The sequence below is a fragment of the Anneissia japonica genome, unplaced genomic scaffold (genome assembly GCF_011630105.1).
Source record: "Anneissia japonica isolate Jap-2015-1 unplaced genomic scaffold, ASM1163010v1 scaffold287721_len753485_cov172, whole genome shotgun sequence".
NCBI lineage: Eukaryota > Metazoa > Echinodermata > Crinoidea > Comatulida > Comatulidae > Anneissia > Anneissia japonica.
Window position 1 is genome coordinate 626,191 of NW_022699480.1, and position 13,768 is coordinate 639,958.

At 33.5% G+C, this 13,768-nt stretch overlaps 1 protein-coding gene across 3 annotated transcripts in view; it reads left to right on the forward strand.

Annotated features, from left to right (window-relative positions):
• The window catches only part of LOC117102981 (delta-1-pyrroline-5-carboxylate synthase-like), a 62,777-nt gene extending 50,847 nt beyond the window's left edge, over positions 1–11,930 (forward strand). For all 3 annotated transcript variants that reach the window (XM_033243446.1, XM_033243448.1, XM_033243447.1), the window contains exons 14-15: positions 10,191–10,286; positions 11,119–11,930. In XM_033243446.1, the coding sequence (XP_033099337.1) occupies positions 10,191–10,286; positions 11,119–11,333 (311 nt within the window). In that variant the 3' untranslated portion in view covers positions 11,334–11,930. The remainder of the gene's footprint in view (positions 1–10,190; positions 10,287–11,118) is intronic.
• Positions 11,931–13,768: the final 1,838 nt, after the last annotated feature.

The window sequence follows — 13,768 nt, forward strand, 5'->3', positions numbered from 1 at the left end:
GAAAGTCATCTAGCATTAATAGAATGTACTTGAAAAATTCAAAATAATAAATATATAAATAAGCTAGAGCAGTCATTTCATAGAGTGCATATCTCAGCCTTGTGCCTGAAGACCAAACAAAACGCAGGCTGTGTTTGGGAATTTTCGTTATTTTGTTTTTTGCTTGAAGGTAAGTTCAGTCAAAAATATCAAATTTCCATTACTTAGCCTTTTCCTTTGACCTTATGTCTTTTTAAAATCCCCAAAAAAGGAGACAACCGAGAAGTAAGTTACTGTAATTTTTTTTTTTGAAAGAGACCATTGGTCAAAGGTGAAATTCATTAAAAATACCATATTAGTTTTAACAAATTTTTTGTATCTGTCTGTACTCACTTATGATGTAAGGCTGCACTTGTTGTCCGGTGGAGGGTGTAGAAGGTAATTCATTCGGTCTCTTTGTACTATTTTATCGGGTCTATTTTGAAACAGCTCCATAACGTCTCACAAGTTTTAACTGGGGACATCCAGCAGCCTAGTCGGAGCAAATTTCATTTTTCCAAACACATCTTCTTTTGAGTACTATGACAACCAAAAACACTGCAGGTTTTATACACCTCTATTTAATATTTTTTTTTTTTTTTTTTTTTTTTTTTGGCATTTTGTTTTGAAAGACTAGCCTAAGCCTAGGCTAACTGATTACAAGAAGGTCTAGCACCAGTCACAGAACACAGATAAACATTGTAACTACGTAGAGCAAAATGCCTAAGCTTTTGGATATCCCCCAGTGCTAGGTTCTCAGAAATTTTCATTTCAAATGTAGCAAAAATGGTGTATACCTTCAAAGACTAATGTATCTGTAGGACGTACCACCCACACACAGTACTCAAGATTATTACTCCTAATCATTGATGATAAAAGTATTTTCTAAACTGTACAAGGAGAATCGTAATCAACATTTGATCATTCTAAGCTTTATATTGCATTTCCAATAAGTCATTTGATATGCCCAATAAGCCAGACATTCCAAAAAGTTAGAATGATAAGTTGGAATTAGAATCACACAGTGGGACCACCAATCAGAATGATTCTGCTGTACATTTCTATCAAAATGACTTGTGGGTACAGTATATTAAGATCAGCAAATCAATTTGAGTAAAGGATTGATTTTTGACATTTTTATTACATTATTTGAATCATTAAATCTGTGAATGACAGAAGACATTTAGTTGTTTTGTATTGATACTTTTTTGTCTGTGCTAATGGAAGATGGAAGATTTGAATGAATGAATTGTTTCAGGCTGTAGACTGGTTCACAGAACTGTATTTCAAACTGAACATAATAAATCAAATAATTGAAAATGCCTGCCAAAATTTATGTATATACGGTAGCCCTTCTTTTCCAGTAAATCTGAAGTCAAATGAAATTAAACATTTTTACAGTAACTCCAAATTCCATATTGTATTGCTAGGAAAATTTTTCTTTTTTTTTGGTTATTAATCATTGTGAGTAGATGCATATTAGTATAATTGAAATTATTGATTTCTAATAATTCAAGAAAACTAAATGAAATTATTTGAACAATTTCAATGCAAACTTGAGCGATAATCAGGGGAGGATTTAGGTCGGGGGCGGCCCCTCCTTTTGAGAGGTAAAAAAAAAAGGAGAAAAAAAGAAAGAAAAAGAAAAAACGATAGCCCAGAATGCCTCAAATGTTATTTTCGGGCGTCTAAAACACAGAAATTTTGCGGGGGCATGCCCCCGGACCTCCTATTTCAGGGTTGTCTCGGTCGGCCCAAATTTCAGCCCCCCCTTTCGCCCCCCTCCCCCTGTTGGACATCTCTGGATCTGCCCCTGATTGCTTTTCCAAACAGCAAAAATGAATCAAAAGGTTTGTGGTGATGAGATATATAATAAAAAGCCTACAATATTGTATTAGTACATTTGTTACATTGCCGGATAGTCTGGAGGCAGGACAGTAGGACCTTAATTATGAAAGCGAAAGTGAGACAGTTGGAGTGTATCCACTCCTCACTTTGCATGCAAAAATTAAGATGAGATTCCGTACCATACAGTGTAACTACTCAGTAAATAAACAGAATTCGTACGTATATATGTGTCTATATTATAAAGTATAGTCAGCCGATATGAAAGTTACATTGAAACAGTGGCATGTCTAGGATTCTTGAAATGGGTGGGGGGGGGAGGCTGATGAGTGCGCGAAGGTGAAGTGGGAGAGTTCAATGATTAGGTAAGGGGGTGCTAGCTATTTGTGCTTTTTTTTTTTTTGGGGGGTTGGGGGGGGTGTGGATGGCGACTGGAAGCCCACCGTACATCTCACTAGATATGCCACTGCATTTGGATATGTTTTGTGTAGGTTGAATATTTTTAACAGCACAAACAGTGCACTTTAACTTGATGGAACCAGTGTCTACATTAAAGTACTGGCCCACTACCGATATAAAACAAATATGTTATTCCTTACCCAACCTAACTCTCATGGGAGGGTTATTTTGAGGAGAGAAATCTGACTTTAATAAAACCTTTGACTGATTACTCATAGCGTATCAGAGGAGAGTTGCAAGCCTACGGAATGGCTGGTGTTTTTTACATGGATGTTACTTAAATTAGGACAGTGCTACATGATTTTCCACTTCTCGCAGTTGCAAAAATGAGTCCTTTGATAATTTTTTACGCTAGCGTACAGTAGGTCTCATATTTAGTATCAAGTGAAGTGAGTAAAAGTTTTCTTAGCTACACAATAATTCACAGCATAAGAAATTGTCTGCATATGGAGAAGATGAAATGAGTTTTCATGGTGTACCTGTATTTCTATTACCTGTCAGATTTAGAAGGTGCCATATGTTCTTTTTACCCCTTTTCAACCCCATGCATACACCTTCCACTTTACTTTTGACTGAGCTGATATGGTATGTGGTAAAAGCGTTACTACATCAGGTCAAATGTTTTAATTAATCTTATTTGACAAATACCTTGTTAATAAAACATTGATAGTTGCTGCACCCATTTAAAATCATACAATTATCAATGTCTTATAAGTACATATATACCACTTATTTAGTGACATGATGCAAATAACTCCTCTTTAAAAAGTTCATTTACACTGAATGTCAAATGTGAGAATAATAACATGATATGAATAGTTTATGAAAATTAGCTGAATGGAGGAGATTTTGTTAGATCTGCATAAAGCATTACTTATATAAATCTCACCATTAATAAGAGATCATAGGAAAACTACCGTACTCTATTCAAGCCTTCTAATAGTAACATTAAAAATCAATCAGTCAATCAATTGACCAGATTTATTCCACTATCTTTTTATATAGTTGCCCTTTCATAAGGCTTCTATGAGAAAAATCTTAAGGGAAAAAAAATGTAGTGAATAGGAAGATTTAAACATCGTTGAGATATCCATCTATTAGCCATTTAATTCAATGCTGGATTATCATTGATTCTTCATAGAATTTAAGTTGATAAGGAATTAATGGATAAAAAGCTACAATAACAGTCTTAGATGTATGTAAGAGGATGATCTAGTGTTCTGCTTAGCATGAAGAGACACAAATATCTAGTTATAAGTAAGCTTCAACTGTTCCTGAATACTAATTAATCAACATTTTAAACAAGATTTTGGGTGATAGATTGCAATTAGAAGCTAGACTGTACTGCCTGTGGTGGTGAGATACTCCTTGGGTAAATAGTAATGATATAAATGGCTACATCATCACCATAATTGGCTTTTCCAGCCTCTAGCAAAGCACTAAAGCCATTGTTATTGTCCTGAATTTTTGTGTTTAATCTCATTTCCATATGTTTGTGCACATGTTTTTTCTACCGTCATATGTGCTTTTAGCACCCATGAGAGGGTGATACGACAAAGTTGTTTTAGTACTTGTTAGTCCGGGGATATATAGAAAATTTATATCTCCAACATTCCTATAGGCATTAACTGTGTAAGGCTCAACTCATAAGGTAAGTTATGCATTTGATTTAATTTTGTATGGCTGTAATTTTATCAAAGAAAATGGGCACACTCACCCTGGCATTTCAAATAGTGTAAATATTCTTGAATGAATAACTGATGCAGTTATAACGAAAACTATCAATTGAATTTGTGGAATACAAAACAAAACTTTATTTCTCACTGTGATAATCATAAATTTGTCCCTTCAAGAAATTTCTCAGTAAGTTATTGCCAGCGTAAAACTTGATGACATTATGGTTATTAAACATCTTGTATTTTTCTACTTGTCGGTGAAAATGAAAGATATCATTGAAATACTCTTATGGATCTACCTACGAAACTGTCCCTGTGGAGACGCAAGTACAAGCCTCAATAGATATTCAAGCTAACAATGCAAATAAGAAAAATATAATACAACTTTTAGTTGAGACAGTGAAAGAATTGTGATGACTGATACGTGACCTGATTTTTCACATACTGTACATAATGACAAGATCCATGCAATGCCCCATTTAGTATTTTTTTTTCAAGTTGTTTATACATATTGTTTTTCCATTGAGAATCCAGTCTCACTGAAGCAGTAGGCTCTCAGTATGTTTTCTGTCCACCCCCTTGGGCCTACTTCATGAGATAAATTCATCAAATACTCAAGAATGCTAAAAAATTTAAAATTTGAGATTATTAATGGGAAAACATCTTATCTCTAGTATCATTTCAACAAGGTATTCAGACTATTAGAGGACAATTTTCTTTCTATTTGAAAACAAGCTAAACAAGTTTTTGTAATCTCAAGAGCTCCGATGACGGCAGTATAATAGAGACAGTAGAGTATATTAATATAGCCGAGTGTTTCTAGAGCTCCTCATTGGAGCTAAAAAATCATTTTCTTTTGTAGTTAATAATTTTATATCTAAATTTTATTTAAAATTTACATGCATGCGTAGTTGAACAACACTAGTTCTGATTGCACAGCAAATACAGAGATCTTAACCAGCAGCATAAATAATGTTCTGATTCTACTACGTCAGTATTGGTCTGATTACTAACTAGATATTAGTATATGAAATGGTCCGAAAATTTGTTCATGGTGTAGGAAGTGGTCCTCTGGCCCAGAAAGGTTGTGTTAAACACTGATATAGAAATTAATTCTAAACCATTTTGTGGTGTAAATATATGCATATCTTTAATGTTTTAGTGCTTGGATTTTGTAAAACAAAAACATAAAACAACAAGGAAGTGGGCAAAGCTAATAATAAGGAGGAACAATGTTGCTATATACTGCAGCCCTGAAATATGATAATAAAAATTAAAAATAGTAAAGTGCCTAGTGCTTCAGTATGTGGTGCAATTGTTATTAGTGATTCAAAGGAAATAACATATTTTACTTAATAATTCCACGTGTTACACCTACCTTAAAACTTGGGTGCAACATTGCTACCTTGGCCTGTCTGATGGAGGGTGGGAGGATAATTGCCCTCCTTGACCCCTTTCTGGCACCACCACTGGCCTAAGGTGGGAGCTACTGAAGCCCAGCATATAGCCTTATGTGGAGTACTGTATCTATGTATGGCCACCTAGAGGGAGTGATGCTAACTTATTACAGATCATGATTTATAAACAAACTATACATAAACTACAGACCAGCGATCAAAAGAAAAACAACAACATGGTTAATATATATAAAAACTGAAAAAAACCCTAAAGATTATACCATGCTTAGCCTATCAATGAAAAAGTTCCTTATTAGGTGTTTGAAAAAGGAAATGAACTGTCGCGATTGTCGTACCATTAGACCTCATGGGTGATATATACTGTTAAGGTATTTTTTGAAGTAGAGTCAAATTGGTGATCATTTATGTAGTGGCATATCCAAGAAGTGGAGTGCTTGAGCAACCCGGTGTCTCCTGCTCCTTATGCTCAACAAGAGCAAAAACCTAAAGTAATTTCATAATAAAAGGTTTTGTTCACTGCTCTATCGCTCTGGGTCACATGTGCACCTAGTGAATGTGAAATGTGAAACCTACTCTTTTGTTACCCCACATACCATAGGTTGGGGTCTGGGGTTGCACCAGGGCAGAGGGAATGTGTGACCCTTTGAGACCTTACACTGTTTGCCACCACATCTTGTAACTAACTTTTTTCTAAACTAAAATTATTGATGGAGGTGGTGACGTCATTTTTCACATACAATGATCTTTATTCCATTATTTTTTGTTTTATCTTCTGCCTATTACCTTGCACTTGGGTTATGGTTTTTGGCGCATAGAGATGATTACAGTATTATGTGCTTTATAAGTATATCCCTGTCGCCATTACTATTACCACATGGAATTGGTAAAAATATTATTCAAGAAAAATGGATCTATATGTATCATAACGAAAATCCGCCAGGGTAAGTTTTGAAAAAATTGTCTCAGTTGGATCTTCTCTAATTTATATGAAACGTCCCTGTAAGTGTTAGTTTCTCTAAAAATTGTCTCTGAATAAGCAGTCCATGTCAAAAATCGGTGGTTGTTTTAGATCAATATTGATCTCGCAAAATTCAGCATGTAGAAAATTGTCAAAAACTTTTGTCTAGGTCATTCACATTTGGCTGATATATAGCAAGAAAAATTTAGTTCTTTTAAGTCAGTTCTGAAACACAGAATGGCATGCATTGCATTTTGGTTTTGTTTGACTGTTTTTTGCACTGTTAGTGAAAAGATCCCATCCTCAAATCCAATAATGCTCTAGGAAAAGACAGCAAGCTCAAAATGACAAGGGTATTATATATGTAAAATTCATGTTGTGAGTTACTACATTATGTGGGCAGTGGCGGCGCCAGCGGGGGGAACAACAGGTCAAGTCCCCCCATTGGACATAGCTCGTCGGGTGGTTGGACTAAAAAATATATAAAAATAGGCCCACGCCAAGCCAACACATGTCTGTCACAATCAGCGAGTGTCATTTTTGGCCATCCAGAGGTTCCTATTCTTTAAAATTTTCATTTGGGACAGCTCAGCCCTCCCCCCCCCCCCTAGAAAATATATCCTAGAGCCGCCATTGTATGTGGGGTAACAAGAGTAGGTTGCATTCACTAGGTGCTCATGGTATGTAACCCAGAGCAATAGAGCAGCAGACAACACCTTTTGTTATGAAAAGGGGGAAAAGTTAACAAATAAAAAATGGCTATATGTGTAGGCAGGTGAAAGCCAGTATAAAAATTATCACCTAATGTTTAATGGTTTTAGATTTATAAAGTGCAAAACACAAAAGTCTCTATGCGCTGTAAAAACAAGTGTAGAGATGCACCTACTAGCGGGTATGCTCGCTTGCTCTGTTAACATAGTGATTTGTTCCGATAAAAGAGAACATTTATTCATGACCACTAAAAGAAGTAAGGTTGCATGTTGTATGTTTTCTGGTTCAGTTGTTTACTTAATGTCGAAAATGAAGTGTTTAGATCATGATTTACATCTACACCTATAGATGTTTTTATGGAAACAATTTTTTGTAAACAAAAGTGTTTAAAGACTAACACCAATGTTTTCAAAAATTCATACCAAATACAGCCGACCTGAACCGTGTTGTTAATTATGTATTAATGGTCTGTTACCTTTAGATGGTTGTTAACTCTGTTTGGTACGAATGCATTATTAAGCTTGAATTTGAAGGCTAAATTTAAGTAGGTTTAAAAATGCATACCAAATACAGTCTACCCGAACCATAGACATTTATTTAGTACCGTTATCGTTGGGTCTAATAACACTGCAAAGCAACTGAGTGGGCTTTAAAATAAGCCTGATTAGAATACAGAGAACAACAGTTCATATCAACACTCTCTTGGATGTTAGATGAAAGTGGCACAGTGCAAGTTACTAATGTATCTGCACATGCATAATGAATGAAATATTGTTTAAAAGTTTGCATTGGGAACACTGGTAATATATATGTTTGTGGTACACCACATAGGTACAGTAGTCTCGACATTCTGAATAAATTGCTCTAGTCGTTTTCAGGAAAATTCTAAAAGATGATTACAGCAATCTATTTGAAATGTTGACATTATCAACAGCACAACAGAACTATCTATGTTGTGTACTGCAAACCTACTTATTATAGTACAAACTTGAGAGAAGATAAGCCAGCCTTCACAAACATGAAGCTACGGCACTACATTATTAGCATCATTTTTAATGTGTTTTTTATATGGCAAACTCTAAGTGGGTTTAATGAATCGCTGCTAAAGCCTTGCTTTAGTAGCAGCAAATGATTTATACAAAATTGTTTGAGTGTGAACACTTAATTACATAGTGTTACATCTTCTGCTCCCAGACAATCTTGGTTGACATACAGTACTGTCGCCACTAAGCATGGCTTCAACAACAATTTGTTACTTGTGTGAACATAGCTATGACTTCAAAATAGTGATTGCTTTTAGTGAGTTCAATTCAAGTGACATCAGCATTAGTAATTATTAAGAAGATACATGAAACATTTTTACCTATGACCACAATTGAACTTCATCTGAGTGTATCTTGTTGACTACTTGCTGTGTTAATGTTCCAGAAGATGCAATACCAGATAAATTCTCATTGAATTGTAGTGTATTTTACATTCATCCTCATCAAAGCATGTTAATGTATTATATGTGGGCTTAACATTGACAGCTATTAATATTTGCAACACTATACAGGCCTGGTAAAGCTGAGCTATCTTACTGTACCTAACTATATTAGACTGGCAACTACATGTTTACAATTTTCTATGTTAGGAGTTTATAATTCCAGGTTTAATCAGCCACTTTGTTTTTAGCATACTGTAGTTTTAGTAAAAAGATATAAATACAGCTATAAATAAATATCTTCATGATTCTCAAAATTAAATTCCGCAATGAGGATGCTGGTTCAAGGTTGTTTACAATGGTTCATACATCTTTATTTTTCAGATTAGTTTCTGATCGATTTGTATAATACTGTGGTGTGTAGCAGACTTTTTTTGGCTTTTAGTATAATCATATCCAGGCAAACTACTTTGTTAAATTTATTGTTATTTTGTTATGATGTATTATAGAATGCTATGGTATACTAATGTGTTTTCTACTGTTACAATTTGTTGGATGAAGTTGTTAGTTATGGGTAAATGACTGAAACCATAATAATATAAACACATAAGTTATTATTATCAGGCTATGCTTGATTAATAACATCATTTGTTCCTGTATTTAAAGCAATGGTGTAAACACTGTATCGGGCATAGCATATCAACGAAAAAGTTCCCAATCGATTGTTTAAGAAATGGTATAATACTGTATAATTTAGTGTAGAAATTTGTAAGATGTAATAACAATTTTATTTGATTTATTTGCATCACAACATTGCAATCATAACTTCACGATCAGGCCATTCATAATATCTTTTTTTCAATTTATATCAAAGTGTATATTTCTTACAAAATTCTTCGAATTGTGCCAGTAAAAAGGGAAAAAAACCCCTCAATAACAACCAAGCAACAAGATGCAAGTACTGCTATAAAATGTCCTGAACTGGACTTTCGAGGTCCTTGTATGAGAAATCCAGTTGAACTTGCCTAAGTTGAATCCAATATGGCATTGAAAGGTGTTCAACTTAGATAAAATTTTACTTGTAGATCATTAATTAATGGAAAACATAACAATTTGGCATGTAAATATAATAAGATTGACTTGGAACTTATTTGAGTTAGGCAAAGTAAACTTTAAGGCAAGTACACAAAATCAGAATGAACGAAGCACTGTTATACAGTAAAGCAAATGTCATATAATTGTAGAAGTATGTAGCAAATGACTACATTATAAACAATTGATAATTAATATGAAGCACAGCCTATTTATAGGTTGTGTAATTCAAATTATGTGATGTATTTTTCTTATAGTCATGATAGTGTAATTTTTTAGTTGTTTTGTAAGTTTCTAAAATGTTATTGTTAGTTTATTTTTGATGTAAACATATTTCACAATTCAGCCTTTTGGCTGCCATGTCTTACATCTTTAAATATTTAGTTCTGAATAAATACCATATATTTCACTAAAACCTATACTTTTAAAGATATTTGTGTTTACATTTTTGTTAAGTATTAACTGCTTGACTGATGATATTTTTAATTGCTTGTTATAGTTATTAATATTGATAGCATTATATTAATGATTTTATTTGTTTTGCAATCATTGTATTTACTCCAGTAAATATTAACCTTTGTGTTTTGCAGAGGAGGTTGCGGATTATTTTCTGAAGGCAGTAGATAGTGCAAGTGTTTTCCATAATTGCAGTACAAGATTTGCTGATGGTTATCGCTTTGGACTTGGTAAGTTTCAATGTTTTTTTTCAATTCTTAGGTGAGCTTCCTTTAATACCAAAATATAATTATTTTTGCTGACAAAGTATATAAACTTATCTTTTTATTATACTTACTGTAATTCAATGTGAAATATTATATAGTTTTTGTGGTTTCATATAGTTGAATAAAGGAAAATGATCTACAAAAGTTACAAGTTATTATTGATAAGGCCTGAAAATTATTTGGTGGAATGGTTTACATCATAAAATAAAAAAAATTTATTTAAAAAAAAACCGCCATCGTAAATGACACCGACGACACACTTAACTCGGAATATCATTATTTAAGATCTGGATGCCGTCTTCCTCAAAGTGTAGAATGTCTGGATTTCTAATCTCATTTTTACCTTTAATCTATACATGTGCTAGAAACTCATTATAGTAGGCAATAGGACAAAGATCTATTTGATTGTATTCTATATAGCCTTTCATGTTTTCTGATGTTGTGAATGTTTAGAGTTATTGTATTCCACTGTAATTTCCAAGATGACAACTGTATTTTCTTCTGATTCTGATTTTTATTGATCAACACTGGAACTAACACTTGCTGTATGTTAAAGTACTATCACATAAAATGTTGATGTTTAATTAATTTTTATACAATACAATATGATTTTACCGTCTTCATTGTCGCTCGCACTACATTATACAAATGGAATATGATTATTGCAAGTATAAGTGGAAATGGTGAAATATCAAGTTTATATTACATATCTATATCTGTGGTGTAAATAATTAGCTTCCATAGATGAATTAATTTCGTTCATCCATTAATGTCTTTTTTATTGAATTTTTTAAAGGTGCTGAGGTTGGCATTAGTACCACACGCATACATTCACGTGGTCCTGTTGGCGTTGAAGGCCTTCTTACTACTAAATGGATATTGCAAGGATCTGGAGACTGTGTACAGCAATATGCAGAGGGTGGTACTAAGCACTATGTACATCAAAGATTAGCAATCACAGACGACACAACAAGCAGTAGTGATGATGAAATCACATCAGAACAGTCATAATGATAGCTAAAATTGTTAGCTAAAGGCCAATAAGTCATGGATTGGATTTGTATGTAATCACCAATATGAAGATCTAATACAAAGTTTATTTTGAAAAAAAAAAATTATCTGATTTTCATATATCTCTACTTTGTTCATGCTGGTACAGCTGTTATCATATTATAAGGTATGTTTGTGAATGATATTGCCATGTACTGCCCTCTATGTTTTATGGCACTGCATGTGTCCTAATTTGCCTTACTGTTGACATTTAAATTCCAAACCACTACCTGTGTGATTGTAAATGTGAAATAATTTGCTCATATTTTATTGTCAATTAAGTTGTATTTTTACAACCTGCTATGTTCTTTTTAAATTTTATTGCAAGCTGTTAACCTTTTGTATTACGTGAACTTATCATTAGAAAATGGAGTCTGTCACAATGCCCATTTGAAAACAATCCTGCGCTTGCTGTAACGTCTTGATAAAATTTCTACTTCTTTGGAGTCAGAATGTCTGATCACTGTTATTAATGACATTGTATCTAATGGATAGATGTATCTCTCTATGTGCTGCCTACACATGTGTAATATTTCTAATAAATTATTTGTTTGACCACATGTGCTTTTTGTTTACTACATTGATTTATAGTCCGACAAGAGCATATGCGGTAACCTGTATTTTTTGTTCTGTAAGAAGTGATCTAGAGTTAAAGAATTGAAAACCTAGCCAGTTATTTTTAACTTGTGACCATCAAATTGTGACACTGTCAAAGTGAATGATTTAGGACTTTTTTTAGAAAAGGTTACTAGGATGTATTTTTCAATGATGAAAGGCAACAGTTGTACTTTATCTGCTGGTTAACAATGTTTATGAAGAAAATTCAGGAAAAAAAAACAGCAATTCTTGCCATGATCCACTCACTCGTATTTTTGCCATTCAATACTTTTTCTTACTGAGCCCTGTTTGGAATTAACAACTCAACATAAGTGTAACATACAGCATATTGTTCATACCCAGTTGCGCAGCCAGGATTTTCAAACAGTGCGGGACAATATCAGGGTGGACCAATTTTACACAAAGGTATGAACAAATCTGGACCCATGTTCTTAAAATTTGCACATTTTATTCTAAATATGAGATATCTCGACCCATTTTTTTCAAAAATTGGGCCCATTGTATGAGTTAAATTGCATAATTTGGACCCAATTTTAAAAAATGTGGACCCATTCTTTGTGGACCCAGTAGAAAGCTAGCTACAGCATTGTTCATACCCAAGTGTACAGACTGGCATTTGGATGTTCATAATTTTACTTTACACCATAATACTGTATTTTAACCAGTATGTTGTAATAACACGTTTTTCTTAAAATTTTAAGTTGTGGGAAAAATTTGTGGTAAATTAAATATTTATATATTTATTATTTTCTTATATTCAATGAAAGTTCCTTTATTCAGATGTATGAAAAAGTGTCCCTGGCGGGATTCAAAACTGCATCCTCTCGTTATCAAGGCGAGCATGCTATTATATTATCTAAATATAATCAGTGGACCATTTGGTTCTTGAACTGTACATTGTTCGACATTATTATGTATTGATCATTTTGTTTTACTTCTTACAATTTTTTACTGCTCTCGGTATTTTAGTGAAAATTTACTAAACACAATATTATTTATTTGTTGAGCATTGCAACAATGTAACTTAAGATAGGCAAGAGATAAGATGAAGTAGTCTCTTCATGTGTACAATGAAATTGGATTGAAACTGCTTAAAGGATATAGAAGCAATAAATATACACAGTTAATACAATATATTGTCTGTATAAGCTCCTGCTCATGTACGTCTTTTATGGATGGTGTTGTTTTCTGTCTAGAATACATTTATATGGCTGATTGGTCACGTATATACCACTGTGGATATCGTAGTAGGCCTGCGATTTTTTAGCAAGGCATGCAAGATGTTGAATATCGTATGCAATCATCATCGGTATTCTTCCAATACACAATAATTATTTGCAAAAAAATCTAGTTCGTTGCTGGAATCTAGCACATTCAGAAAATGAATCTTCCGTTTGTTCGAAATTCTTGACACTTTGGATTACTTTGTTTCAATCTAAATAATGAATTTGAAACATAGCAAGGTCATTGGTTTTAATAGATTGTCACTTTCAATGAGTTGTCACCTTGTTGATGTACACATTTTAACAGAACATGCATTATTCGTCAGTCGTGACGTCATTATTCCACCTTTAGCGTAATTTTCCTATCCCATTCCTGCCTCTATTTTATTTATTAATTTATTTAGGTACGCAACACTTGCACTAAGGATTGTCAACAACGAATATGTCACTTTCCTACTTGTAGGTGATCCTTTTCACAAGACAAACATACAAACAGGATGCTTTACACACATTCTTAGGTTTAGGTAGTGGAGTTTTTTTGGTCGTGAGAAAAAA